Genomic DNA, 14,189 nt, shown 5'->3' with positions numbered 1-14,189 from the left:
ATTTACCCTGTGTTTAAAAGTGGCTAAATCAGCAGCTGCTTCACTGATAAAATCTACATAGTCTTGGCTTTTAGTGGTACATAAATTCCACTCCCTGTTTAAAAATGCTTTCCAGAGTCAGTAAAAAAAAAGTCCTGAGAGATAATCCCACATCGCCAGCTGATTGGTTGATGATCTTGATTGCTGACTGACAGCACCTGTGAGAGTGCAAATGAGCAACAAGGCCTGGTGTATAAAAGCAGCATCTTGAGTTCTGAAGTGGGTTGAACTGCTCTTTGAGGAGTTGAAAATGGGTGAGTTCTTTTGGAGTTGTTGAAAAGTTTGGGAGTGTTTATTAAATTCTCTGATTAAGACTGAATAGCACACATTTGGGTTTGGATTTCACTGTGTCCGATGATAACATTTTCTAATCTGCAATTCTTGTCTTGGCAGCGAAGAAAGTGTTGATTGTGTACGCCCATCAGAGCTCTGGCTCATTCAGCGCTGCAGCCAAAGATGCTGCAGTAGAAGTTCTAACTGCTCAGGGGTGCACGGTGGAAGTATCTGACCTGTATGCTATGAAGTTTAAAGCCACTGCTACTGCTGAAGACATCACTGGTATATACATTTCCTACAGGCATTAAAAATGTCATACCTTTTTTAGATTGCTCTTCAGCACTACAGGAAACTCTATTTTGTTGCTGCAGGGGAACCTAAGAATGCGGAACACTTTCGTTACGCAGAGGAGACAAAACTGGCGTGGGAGGAAGGGAAACTGTCTGCTGACATCACTGAAGAACAACGTAAAGTCACTGAAGCAGACCTAATCATCTTTCAGGTAGAGCCTGAGTGGCAGTAATGTGTTTGTGCTAAGCCCTAAGCTCTTCTTACTAAAACTAATTTTAACCCCTTTGCTTTTCTCAGTTCCCCATGTACTGGTTCTCTCTTCCTGCAATCCTGAAGGGCTGGTTTGACCGGGTACTCACTCTTGGCTTTGCCTATTCGCATGATAAGCGATATAGCCATGGAATCTTCAAGGTAAGGGATCAAGCAAGAGGTCTGCATTACTAGTCTAAAGCCCAACTCAATTTCTTGACTTTTCTGCACAGGACAAGAAAACTGTGTTGTCCTTCACCACTGGTTCTCATGAGTCCATGTTCAGTGCAACTGGCATCAATGGAGACATGAATGTCACACTGTGGCCACTGCAGGTATATTTTTCTGCATGAATGAACTGAATCAAACATCCAGTAATTTGACCAATAACTAACACTATTTCTCTCTTCAGAACGGTATTCTGCACTACTGTGGCTTCCAGGTTCTGGCCCCTCAGATCTTCTGGGCTCCATCTCACGTTGCCTCTCAGGCCCGCAGCACCATGCTGGAGGAATGGCGTAAACGGCTGCCTGGTCTCCTGGGAGAAGAGCCACTTACCTTTACTCCCATGGACTGCTTTGACGTGGAGAAGGGTTTCCAGCTGAAGCCTGAGGTCCATGAGAAAAATGCCACCAAGGAGTTTGGACTTACAGTGGGGATCCACCTGGGAAAACGACTGCCACCAAACAACCAGATGAAATGTGGAGTCTGAAGAACGCAGGGCTACATTTAGTGTCATACCTGTCTTCAATTACAATAAATCTGATTCTGACTTTAATATTCTGAGTTCTTGTAATGCATACGGTCTTGGTTAGTTTCTTGCTGGTTATTCCCTGATGAAGGGCTGGACCAATGGTTCCTACGGAGTTGTAAATATACAGAAGGTACAGCCAGGTAATCTTCATGGAAAAAGACTTATGGTCAGCCTTTGCACAATATTTCACTCGTCTTCTACAGTCTTGCGTGTAATGCATTAACCACTGCGTGGTTGTTGGACTCGTGTCCCGCTTTAATGGAGACATACACTGACTGTTATATGCTGGCAACAAGTATTTTATAGGCCGTTTTCTGCACAAGTGGCAAGTATTACACCACATGTTGTCCATTTCCAAGCTTCTGCTGTGATCTTATTAGCAAATATTTCACTGATGCGTAGATGGCACTACAGCATTGTGTCTCTACTAAACTGAGAGCCAAGAAATTTTCAGCTGTGCTGGACTAATTAAATTTTCAGCTTGGTTTTAAAGTAAACACTTTCAAGGTGTGTGGTGGTGGGGGGGCTTTTTTCCTCCCCTCAATTTTGTTCCAAGACTTTGGGTGTTCTTTTTAAATAAGACCAGTCTTCCTGATTTCAGACTTCACATTTAAGCACAGATGATATCAATGTATCAGCTTTTTTTATTTTTTATTTTTCTTCAACTTGGATCCAACTCTGACATTGTGAAAATTCCTGCTTCTCCAAGTGACTCACATTTTAATGGTCTTAATCTGTTTTAACAATGCTGCACATTAATCTTATGTGTCGTGCATTAATTACTATATTAAAGCAGCTATAATCTAATTTATAATGTACCATGACAATAGCACTAAGCGCAGTTGCTCTTAGTGACAATCCTGCAGAGAATTATCACCCAAATATGCAGCTCCTGTTGCGACTAAGGCCTATAGCGAGTTTCAGCTCATTGCTTAGCTGACACACAGCTTTAGTGTTTTGGTTAACTCTCACTGCAAGGTGTCATTTTTGTTTTGAAGTGGAAAAACCCATCATACACTACCTGCTCAGCACCAAACAAACTGGTGGAAAATAGTGGAGCATTTCACAGCTAAAAAAACATTTCCCTCAGGAGGTGGTAGCAACCAAAAACAGTTGGCCAGAAACACAACCGCAAATGAATGCTAATGGTGTTCCAAACTGCAGGATGTGTAAATAAGCAACTGTTTACAAGTTTGCTATATCAACTTTTAAGAGGTCAGTGTTGTGTTCACAGCTTGCTTCCACTGACCCCCAAATAGAAAAAAATTGGTATCCTCTTTGTTCCATATCCAGAATGATATGGTTCTGACTCCTCAGATCTACTGGGTCTCTCGGGAGAAACGCCCCTTTTCCTTTACTCCCTCTTTGATGGGGAGAAGGGATTCTAGCTGAAGCCTGCGGTCCATGAGAAACATGCTAAACAAGGAGCTTGTTCTGACAGTGGGAACCCACCTGGGTAAACCACTCCTACCCAGCAGCCAGATCAAAGCTGGAGGGTGGTGATGAACACAGCTCTTTTGGCTCTGCCTGTGCAATAAATGCTTCATCTCTTGCTGATTCTTGTGGAAGTTTTGACCCTCATGTTTGGGTGAGCTGAGTTAATGTCCTCTTGAGCACTTTGTTTTGGACTTGTTATTTTGAAAAAATCAAACAAACGTCCCCACATGCTGCCTGGTTTGACCTGAAGAGTTCTCTACTTTGTATACAGACAAGCTGGCGACCAGAGTCTGCTTGCATGCAGGTTCGTGCTCTACACAGAAACGCAAGTGGCCGAGCTCTTTTCCCAGAGAAGCAGCTTTTGTTTGGGTATGGAGGAAATGAGATGGAGGCAGGAGTGGGGTGGGGGTGGGGGTTTGGGGGCACACTTAAGGAAATGGCCTTGCACTCTTATGTCCAGACCACTGCCTGTGACATGTAGGAACTTGACAGTGTGCATATTTCACAGCTGAGGTTTCACAAGGTCACAAGTGTGTTTGTTTGTGTGGAGTCAGGTCCAGTTTCATAATCACCTGTCTCTGCAGCATGTTCAGATCATTTCCATTTTTTTTTTTTTTTTGCTGTCATAAAACAGAAGAAGCTTAGTGAGTTACCCACTGAGCTGGTTAAGGCATTTCATTTCTGTAGTCTAATATTACATGGGGCCTCACAGCTAAACACTCTCTTACAACATGAGAGGAGTCGTAGATGACAGTGTGATTAAATTGTGCCTTGAGAAATGACAGAAGCGTCAAGTGTTTGAAATGTGTGAACTTTTATGCGCTTATTTACTTCATCCTCGTAATTACACTGACTCTGTATCAATAGATCTCCACAGCAACATGATTAAATCTTTACCATTATCAGTTTGAAGGGTTTAAGGAGTGCTTTTATGCATCATTGTCTCAGACAGGGACCCATAGTGTTGGAGTTAGAATCGCTGCAGTGGTGGGCATTGAGTGTTTATGTATGAAAGGGTTATACCCTATCTGATCGGGTGTCCATCCTGCTCTCCCATTGTCCATCCCAGCTCTCCCACCCTGGCCGCAGGGAAATCCATTTTTGGCTGGCTCAATGGGAGGAAGTGGGCACCGTCTTATACCAGGCATGGAACAGAGTCTCCGGAAGCGCAGTCCTGTTTTAGGCTCAAATACACACATTTATTCAGATAAAAAATAGCAACAAAACATTTAGAGGAAGTCTGAAGTCTGAGTGAACTCCAGCTTTTCACCAAACACACAGTGCAAGGAGTTTGTTTTAAATTAACATCAAGCTAAGATTGTATTAAAGAATAGTTTGACATTTTGGAACAAGTACTTTGTTGCCAAAACTTATATAAGATTGACACCAGCCTTGTATCTGTTTGGTAGCAGGAGGTTTGCTTAGTTTAGCATAATGAATGGAAACAGAGAGCAACATTTAGCATGGCTTTGTTCAAGTAACAAAATCCACCAAACAGGACGTTTAAGGCTCATTAATGAACACATTACATCTTGTTTGTTTAATCTGAACAAAAAACAAAAGGAAAAAATGAAACGCTGTGGTATTACAGGTGGTTAAGTGCGGAACAATCCTTTGTTCAGGCACAGTAACTTCCTGCAGTCTCCACTGGGAACCTGCCAACTCCTTCAGGCCAGTGAATGACTAGTCAGACACATAATCTTCTGTAAAACAACAAAATGATGTTTTTACATTTTGGGTCTCACACAGATTAAAGAAACAAGATGTAAGGTATTAATTAGTGAGCCTTAGATGTGCTGTGTCACGGCCACTGCCATGCCTCTGGGTTTCCTTTGTGTTTCCTTGTGTTCCCCCCTTCCCCTGTGTCTCCTGTGCTCCCTTGTCTGTCTCTCTGTATCTGTGTCTGTGTCTGTGTCTGTGTGGTGTGGTGTGGGCGTGGCGCTCCCTCCCTGACTCTCCTGGCTCCCGGTTCCCTGTTAATCACACACACCTGCCTTTCATCAAGCTCATCATCCTGCAGTATATCTACTCTGACTCTTCACTCACTTGTCGACACATCGTTGTTTCTGCTATGGTCGTAGTCATCGCTTCGGGCCTCTCTAGTGTTCTCCGTGAATTGTTTCCTCCTGTTGTTTCCTTAGCTAATCATTATCTCTTAACTCAACCGCCTGTCTGCTTGCTTGCATGCTCTCCAACCCACGACCACCTGCTACCTCCAGTCAGCCCACACCATTCTCCCCTATTCATCCACCCACCCTGCCCAGCCGGTCCGGCCATTCTGCACCGCCCTCCTGCCCACTGCCTCAGCCAGCTACCTCCACACTCATTCCACACTCATTCCTCCCTACCCTTTTCATTAATCCTCTTCTTTCATCTTACTTGAAAGTCTGCGCCTGCGTTTCGATCCACGCTGCAAATCATAATGTCCTGTTTGGCTGATTTTGTTACATTCGGAAAGAGCCAGGCTTTCTTTCTGTTTACATTGTTTATGCTAAGATATGCTTACTGGCTACTGGGAATAGCTTAATATTTACTATACAGACGTTAGAGTGGTATTAATCATCTCATGTAAGTGGTGAATCAACAAATTCACCAAAATGTCAAACTATTCCCTTTAAAGTTGCTATGACTATGTTTTTGCTATCGCTGCATAGCCAATGTTAACATTAACAGCTGTTTACTTACAATTCTGGAGGAAATGTTACGAGTTCAGCATCAAACTTTATTCCTTGTCTCCAACACTGACAAGTGAGGCCAATGTTAACTCTTGTTTTGCTCCTATTTCTGTCACCTCTTCTCTACTGAATTTAGCATCACTGTAGCATTCAGTGTGCCCTCAATTCAGCTTGAGAGGATGGAGAAGTACCACTGATCACAGGGCGTATTATAACCTCTTTGTCTCGTAAAACAACAATGGCTGAAGCTCTTGGCATGTGACCGTTATCACCATCACCACGACTACATGGCAAGAATCCACATTCAGCGATGAAACAAACTTACAAATACCTTTTAAAGGATTGGAATAAAGTTCAAAATGCAAATATGACAAACACAAATAACATTAAGACTTGATTCTTTAAAATGAGGTGAAATCTGAGTTAAGAATGCAGTGCTGAGCCAGATGTGACTGATTGTTCTTTGTTGACTTTTGGGTGTTTTGATTAGGCTGTAAATGGGTCCTTGTGTTTCCACCAGATGTCACAGGGTTAACAACAGGCCTGCCATTAAACACTATGACCCAAAACAGGCAGGGAAAGAGAGAGCTGGTAACATTCAGGTGAAAAAGAGGCTGGCTGAGAAATGAGGCAAATTATTTATATCATCCATCCTCTCACTCTTTCAGGGGCTTCATTAAAATCCAATCAATCACATCTCACCGCAAACCACAGCTTGTCGAACTTGGCCCGTGTGTGTTAGTAAGTCCATGTGTGCATATACATGAGGAAAGAGAGGCACAGTTCGGGGCAGTTATATTAAGATTGGCAGCAGGAAAGGTTTGTAATGAAGAACTACCGGCGTTTACTTTTATGTTTTAACTTAGGCTCCAACTGCCCCCTTTACCTTCGTATCACAGAGTGTCCATTGTGTGTCCCCATCATTATGAAACTGAGGAATTCACTCTGACATCTGAGCACAATCATCCCCCTAAACTAGACCAATCACAGTACTCTCTTAAATCAGGCTTTTCTTGTGGTAAGTAGATAGGTTCCCACAGACCTTGTTAAAGAGAAAAATTCTGAGATTGATAGTTCAACAAAACAATTCTTTACTCACAACTGACTCAAACATACAACATAGTTAAAGGAGTTTTACTTCTGGGAAAATCCTGCTGTTAGCTGTACGGCATACCTGACACAGCAGACACAATATCTCAGGTTGATCTGCCTTTAGCATGACAGGAAATAAAGTATTCTTATGGTTTTATATTCTCATAAATACAAAGCGCGAACCACTTGCACAAGTATCTACGTAACGTACGTGTGTGTGTGTGTGTGTGTGTGTGTGTGTGTGTGTGTGTGTGTGCGCGCGCGCATCAAAGATAACTCTCTCACGGCCCAATGCTGGCGATCACAGCCTGAACAGCTGGTAAGAAACATTATAAAAAGGGTGGACTAACAGCTGTGGAGGAACACGATCACAAATAGAGCCAAGGAGCTTTTTACAAGGTCCGAAAAAAGGGGAGAAAAACATACGGGGGGAAAAAATAATAACAATCACTGCCTCCTTCCTCCTTTCACGAACTTCTACAGGATGTGTCTTTCATGGCTTGCTCTTTTCATCCTCATCTCCATCCTTCTTTTGTCTTGGTCCTCTCCTCTCACCAGTGTGAAAATACACAGGAAACATTTGCCACAATGGGACTTTTCACACATCTTTTGCTCAATGGGGATTAGAATGTTCACTGGAGACGTATTCCTGAGGGGACCGGACCGTAGCTCACCACCGTATAAGCAAACACTTTCACAAATCAGGCTCCTGACAGGCGCTTCACTCAGCTCGGCTGGCAGTGATAGAGCCCAGGCAAGCCTGCACTTTGCAACTCTGAAAACTCTTGCACGGAAGGCCTGCCACCGTGGTTTTGACAAATGGATGGACAGAAAGCTATTGGCCTCCACTCAGACTCTGATGTATAGGGTGCCTGGTAGTGGGAGGCTGATGTGAAGCCGCAAAGCTGTTTCATATTTACAAGCAGAGGTTGAGTGCAGCTGGGAGGTTCGGGGAAGGCTTTTGGTGGTTTGGTGCATCAGTGTGACAGGGTTAAGACTGCAGTCAGCCACTGCGCTCCTCTCTAAATCCTTTCCTATATTGTAATGAGAAGCAGATACCTACTATCTCCACCACGGGCTGCAGAGTGACGGAAGCAACAGACACATGGTGAACACAGCACATCCTGTCCTTCACTCCTGTTTGATCCTTCGCTTTTGTTCCTATCTTTGATTCAATCTTCTTTCTGGCTCTTGTTTCATGCATCTCACTTGGATATTTCCCTTGATATAATACCGATGTATTCCCGCTGCCATACATCAGTATAAACAATGAAAGACTACAAATGGCATCATATGTTCTGGTCTGTGAGTAACAGATGTAAGTAGACACTCAGAGTTATAGATGAGACTATGAGGAAAAGACTAGATGAATGGGAGCGCTAGCGCTAGTGCGCCTCACTAGGAGCTCCAGGCGCAGAGGGCTCAACTCCAGATGCTGCCTGAGTTGCCACATCCGGACCGTAATCCCCCGTCAGTGCTGCGTTGGCTTGTGTGTGTGTGATCGGTGGCGAGACCATGAATGGGAGCCACCTGGGACAGTGAAATATGGCTTTAGGTAATTTTCCGTAACATGTTGCTCCGGTGATTTTGATCAATAATTTTTATGCTGCAGGCTCATTTTTAAATGACATGATATTTACTGTATATCGCTGTTCAGATGTTTTTCCGTGAAAGTGACTCAGGCTTCATTCTTCTCGCATGTTTATCTACATTACTTATTCCATCATCTTGTTTGAGTGTTGTGGAGTTGTGTTTATATCCAACAAAGCCTGCCATGTTTGGTTTTCCCTCAGCCTCACTCAATTTTTTTTTTCAGTTGAAACATCACACTATCTGTGATAAATTCGGTCTGTTTACCATTGATGCAACTTAAAAGTTTCAAACATAAGTCAAACCATGAACTTGATCCCAGTGACTATACGTCAACACGGAGGCCTTCATGCATAGTCAGGCAAGGCCACACCTACAAGTAACATGGCTTGTGAAGCTATTGCTGCAGGCTTCCCCAAAACACAGCACATTCCTGCAGCACTGATGGTCCATTTTTCATTTAGCGTGACAGGACAATAGGGGTGAAAGTTAGCCACCTTATCTGTGAACTCTATGTCATCGGCATGGTGAGGCAATGTGTTGTAAAGCACACATTAGTATTGTCAGGATAGGATTTCTAGATTAGAGCTGCAGCCCCCAAGGGAACGCGGTGAGACGGACACCATCTCATGCAGCCTGTGGACAGATTCTGTCATTCACTAATCCATACTTGACACTCACTGTCCCCTAGGGCAAGACTTTTCCTCAGCTATCACCCATCTTCTTCATGATCCCAATGACCTGACTCCTATTAATGAACATGGTGTGAGTGTGTGCAAGAATGCAGAGAGGGTGGGGGGCGGGGGTGAGGGGGTGAACACTAACTTTTATGGCTTGGGGAAAAGCCGAACATGCATTTTGTTTGAGTTACTGCAGCGTTAAGAGATGACAGATGAACTTAATGGGCTGTATGAACCACAGCCAGTCATGGTCAACAGCTAAGCATGAAGGCACTGACAGATTCAGTGAGGTCATGAAGAGACAGGCAGAAGAGAGAGCAAAGAGAAAGCTCTTGGAGACAGCAAGAGAAAAACAATGATCAGGGGCAAGATTTTAAAGCTACTATATTCAATATCTTTATAATAACAATGGATCAAATTACTACATGTAGTGTGAGAGGTCTCATTCCTACCGACGAACCCACAGAGAATTATCACCCAACTCTGCAGCTCGCTCTAGGTTTATAGAGCTTTCTGAGCGTCTCTCAGCCCTTTGTTTGGGTTTTACAGCCCACAACTTTACTGGTTTGGTTCCCTCTCACCACTCTCATCAGTGGTGTTTTCAGCTGGAGTAGGCAGCTGTTTTCAGCCCGCCGTAAGCTACCTGCCCGGCACCAGATGACAGACAAACAAAAAACGGAGACTTATAGCTGATGAGCATAGGGGGAGCATTTACCAAGCCTCAAGAGCCAAATATTTCCCCCAGGAGTTTGTGTAGAGCAGATAAGCCAGAACTTAAAGGAGAGTAAATATTTGACTTACATTTGCCACTTGGCCACAAACACATCTCCGAATGAATGATACTGTTGCTCTATGTCTCCTGGATGTATAAATACGCTGTTGTTTGTTAACAAGTTCACCATCTCAACCTAAACGCTGATAATATGCCGGTACAGCTTGTTTTTGCTGCCTCAAATTGGCCAAAAATGTAGGTTTAAGAAAACTATTTCACTCTTTAACACAAAGCCTCTCAGTGTTTTCTCAGTTTTTTTTTTGTTTTTTTTTCCAGAATGGACATCTGAGCAGTTCTCAGATTTCACTCACATTCATAGGCTGGTGTAAGAGATGCTCTATCAAAGTGAGGAATGCCTTCATTGCTACATATCCCGACAGGGACGCGCTCTTTCTGCCAAACACGCACCTGCATGAACACATCCCTAAGAGACACAAAAGATCACCTCATCACAAGCGTTAAGTGTGTCTGCAGCGACAAAAAAAAAAAAAAAAAAAAAAAACTGCCTCAAAAAACCCATTCTTTTGTTCAGTGAAAGTTTTTTCAAAGGTTCATTGCAGTCCCTCATGTTCACACACTCCTTCGCATGCTCCATCCCCTCCTTCTGCAAACTGCTTTCTGTTTCACTCACACAGACCCCTCTCCTCCTGAAAGATAATTGTAAATGAATGAGTAATTAAGTGAAAGATGTTTGAGGTTAGAGGAGCGGGGGACAAGGAGGAATGCGAGGGAGTAGAGACATGCAGGGGGGAACCTCAGGGCAGGATGGAGGTTTACAGTTGATGGTAAAGATGTGGTTGAGTTTGAGAGGGACCCTCTGAATGGAGATTTGCACGAAAATAGGCCTGAGTCTGTCAGACCCCCCACCGTGACATAGGGCTAGACTACAATAGAAACGGCAGTCATTAGGAATAACTCTCTCAATCTGTCTTCCTCTGTTTTCCCCAACGTTTCTCTCCCACACCACCATCCACCCTCCTCTTTCTTTTACGTCACCACTTCTCCTCCTGCAGTCGCCTTCCATTTTCCATCTCCTTATCTCTTGATCATTTTGTTTATCCTGTCGGTGGCATGTGTGATGAACTTGGCCTTGACTGAAGTATTAAAAGAACAGATGAGAACCGCTCGCACTATGTGGGAATGTGTTTGCATAGCAAACAAATAAAACTCAAAGATATACAACGAAAGGAAAACTTAGCCCTTGTCGCAACTTGTACCAGATCCAGTCAATTTGATTTATTTAAACCAAAATCACAAATTTGTCTCAGCTGGGTTTTAACGTAAGACCTTAAATCCTCAGTTCAGATAAGGAAAAACTCGTTATCAGCAGGAGGCCAGTGGGGAGAAATCTAAGCAAGAGAAATGGAGCAGTGACTCCTCTTTCAGGACAGGCAGACATTCAATATGTAGGTGTTGATCTGCAGAACATTTTTTGGCCACATGCGGGGCAGCAGAAACAAACAGTCAACACAACAATGACATTTCATCCTTTTGAGTTATTATGGAAAACTCCAGCATATGAACAACGTATAAACATCCAGCTGATACAGAGAAACATTATCATTCCTTCTGAGTTTATCTGTTTTGGACTGTTTTGGACAAAAAAAAGTCCAATGTTCAGTCCCTTTTTTTCCCCGCTCTTTTGGTCTCCACCAACTACAGAGGGAAATATTTGCCATTTTAGTAACTAAATGCTCCACTATGTTCATCAGCTAGTTACTAACTTTGTCTGTCCATTGTTTGGTGTTGGGGAGGTAGCGTGCGATGCGTTTATCAGCACTTTTTGATGAAAACAGCTTCCGGCTGCGTCTCTCTGTCGAGAGCATTGAGAGTAAGCCAAAAAACAGTAAAGTTGTGAGCCGGAAAACCGAAACAATGAGTTGAAAGAAGCTGAAATACTCTCAAGCTGAGCGGATCTGCACAGTTAGGTGATAATTCTTGGTTTGTTCATTTTTGCAAGAAGTCATTTCACCGATCATATATATACAGTATATCTTAAAAATTCATTATCGCAGCTTTAAGTGAATTTAAAAAAATTACTGAATAAATTAAGTCGTAACAGATAATATTCAGTAAACGTTGATGAGATTCAGCTAAAGTGTGCGAAGACTGTGGATCACAAAGAAAATGTCAAGCAACCGTGTAACTTCATTTCATTTCATTAGATTCTTCCTCAGACATTAAATGATGGTTGCCTTTTCTCAAACAACACCACATACATACGCACACACACACACACACACACACACACACACACACACACACACACACACACGAACACCCCTGCAGTTCCCAGTCTGGCTTCCCTGTGAATGGGGACTGCAGAACAGAGGTTGGCAGCAGTCTGCAGGGCTACGGATGCTTATCAGAAAGGCTTACAAATCCCTCCTGATGCTCCTGATACGGAGGACAATGGGTATGCGTGCGTAGTGGGAGCTCACTTTAAAGCCTCATTGAAACCGACTTCACTACTCTGCTCTTTAATGAGGTCAGAGTAGCCTGCTGGCTGTATTTCATCACTGAAAACAGGGTGTACAGTCATAATAAACTGCAGTAAGGTGACTTGTACCAGTCAACGATATCTTCCTCCTGAGCAAAACATGCTGGACTCACTGTACCTAGTGAAGTCAGTACTTCAATCACTCAGCATGACATCAAAAGAATTACTTTCACTTGAGCTAGATCAAAGTACATTATCACAATTTTTACAATTCAAACTAAGGTCTATCTATCTGCGTTCTTTAAGGAGACTCTACAGCTTCTACTTCAGTGTGTGATCCTGTCTTTGTATTGAACTTGGGGTTAATTGCCCTGGTGGGAGCAGCTGCCAGGCCACCAGAGTTGCAGGTGAGCTTTCAGCTGCTTTCAGCAAACACATGAGCCTCCCACACAGCTTTGTGTTGCTTCCAGAGGATGTGCCTGAAATGAGACTGACTAACGCTCAAACGACAATGAAACAACAAGGCTCATGCAGCTGATGTTGTTGTTCATAGTTTCAGGACAAATACTGCATTAATAATGATTAATAAAAAAAAAAAAATCAACCCCTTTGCACCTTCATTCTCTCAGATTGTTCAAACTGATTCTAGACAACAGAAACTGGCATCAGATTAAAATGTGAACTGAATCATGAAACTGGCTTTTGGTTCATTATTCAGTTACCTGGGTGTGTGGTATTGGATGTTGGGTTTAACCCTCTTTTTTAGTTTTGGGTGAAAGCAGTATAGACTATGTGGTTTGACAGTCTGCATCTCTGGTTTCATATTAAGGTGGCTGGGGCGGGGCACTGCAGGGAGCACAAGGAGGAGAGAATTATTTAATGTGTATTTGTATTGTGTATTACGTTTATTATACATTTACCCTATGTCATGTGGTTTCAAGGTTTGTCATCAGTCACGCTAGTCACTAAATCATCATAAAATCCCAACGCCACTTAAAAAGCAAAGAGATTTGTGGCTAAATGTATGGTCTCTGAAGTTAACATACTATAACATGATTGTTTTTATATCATGAGCCCCTTTTGTGCTGATTTCATACATTAGACTGTATAATAAACATGGCTAATAATATGTTATATTATCTATTATGTATTATAAGCCAATATATAGCTTCCTCTAAATAATAACAAAAATCAGAAGAAATGCAGAAGAAAAAAAAACTAAAATCAATGTTACAGAACATGTGTGCAGCATCTAAAAAGCAAGTGTCAGAATGTAGCTACAATTTCTTAAGTTTGATAGCAACTTTCCTGAATAATAATATTAACAATAATGATATAGAATATTATGCACAGTTTAATGTTGAATGATGAATGTTTTATTATTGGGCTATGTGTACCAGTCACTAAATCATAACTAAATCACTGTTACAGAACATAAGCTTTGAGATTGTATGTAAAATGCACTATTTCCTAAATTTTCATATACTGTGTTACTGTGTATAATATATACACATATATATCATAACAACTGAATATTCCGTACTTACAGTGCAGTGCATGCCATGTTATAGATATGCATACAACTTTGTATGTCATATAAAATCTTGACTTAAGCATCAAACTGTATATTTGAATGTTGTATCATGTAGCCTGTCACATTTACAAACAGTATGATGCATGAAAAGCTGGAATTTCAGCATGTTCTTGTTTTTTTTTTTTTTTTTTCCTGCTTGGCCGAAACTCGTTGGGCTACTTGCTGTTTATTGAACGCCTGAGGGGATGCCAAGTCAATACGCTTTACTGTTGGGACCAACCTTGGAGGCGTAACTCTTGAGAGGACGCTATCAGCAAGTGCAGGAAAAGGAACAGGCTCATATTCATTTACGGAGTCGGA

At 42.4% G+C, this 14,189-nt stretch overlaps 1 protein-coding gene across 1 annotated transcript; it reads left to right on the top strand.

The window, feature by feature from the left end:
- Positions 1-288: 288 nt before the first annotated feature.
- On the top strand, positions 289-1,567 carry LOC111218686 (NAD(P)H dehydrogenase [quinone] 1-like). The gene is made up of 6 exons (XM_022741100.1): positions 289-293; positions 433-597; positions 687-817; positions 904-1,017; positions 1,089-1,190; positions 1,268-1,567. The coding sequence occupies exons 1-6, from the start codon at positions 290-292 to the stop codon at positions 1,565-1,567; spliced, it is 816 nt and encodes a 271-aa protein (XP_022596821.1). The 5' UTR covers position 289.
- The last annotated feature ends 12,622 nt before the right edge of the window (positions 1,568-14,189 follow it).

This window comes from Seriola dumerili, unplaced genomic scaffold, assembly GCF_002260705.1.
Source record: "Seriola dumerili isolate Sdu_G_001 unplaced genomic scaffold, Sdu_1.0 BDQW01000052.1, whole genome shotgun sequence".
Taxonomy (NCBI): domain Eukaryota; kingdom Metazoa; phylum Chordata; class Actinopteri; order Carangiformes; family Carangidae; genus Seriola; species Seriola dumerili.
Note: the sequence above shows the minus strand (reverse complement) of the source record. Positions and strands in the feature narration are given on the sequence as shown.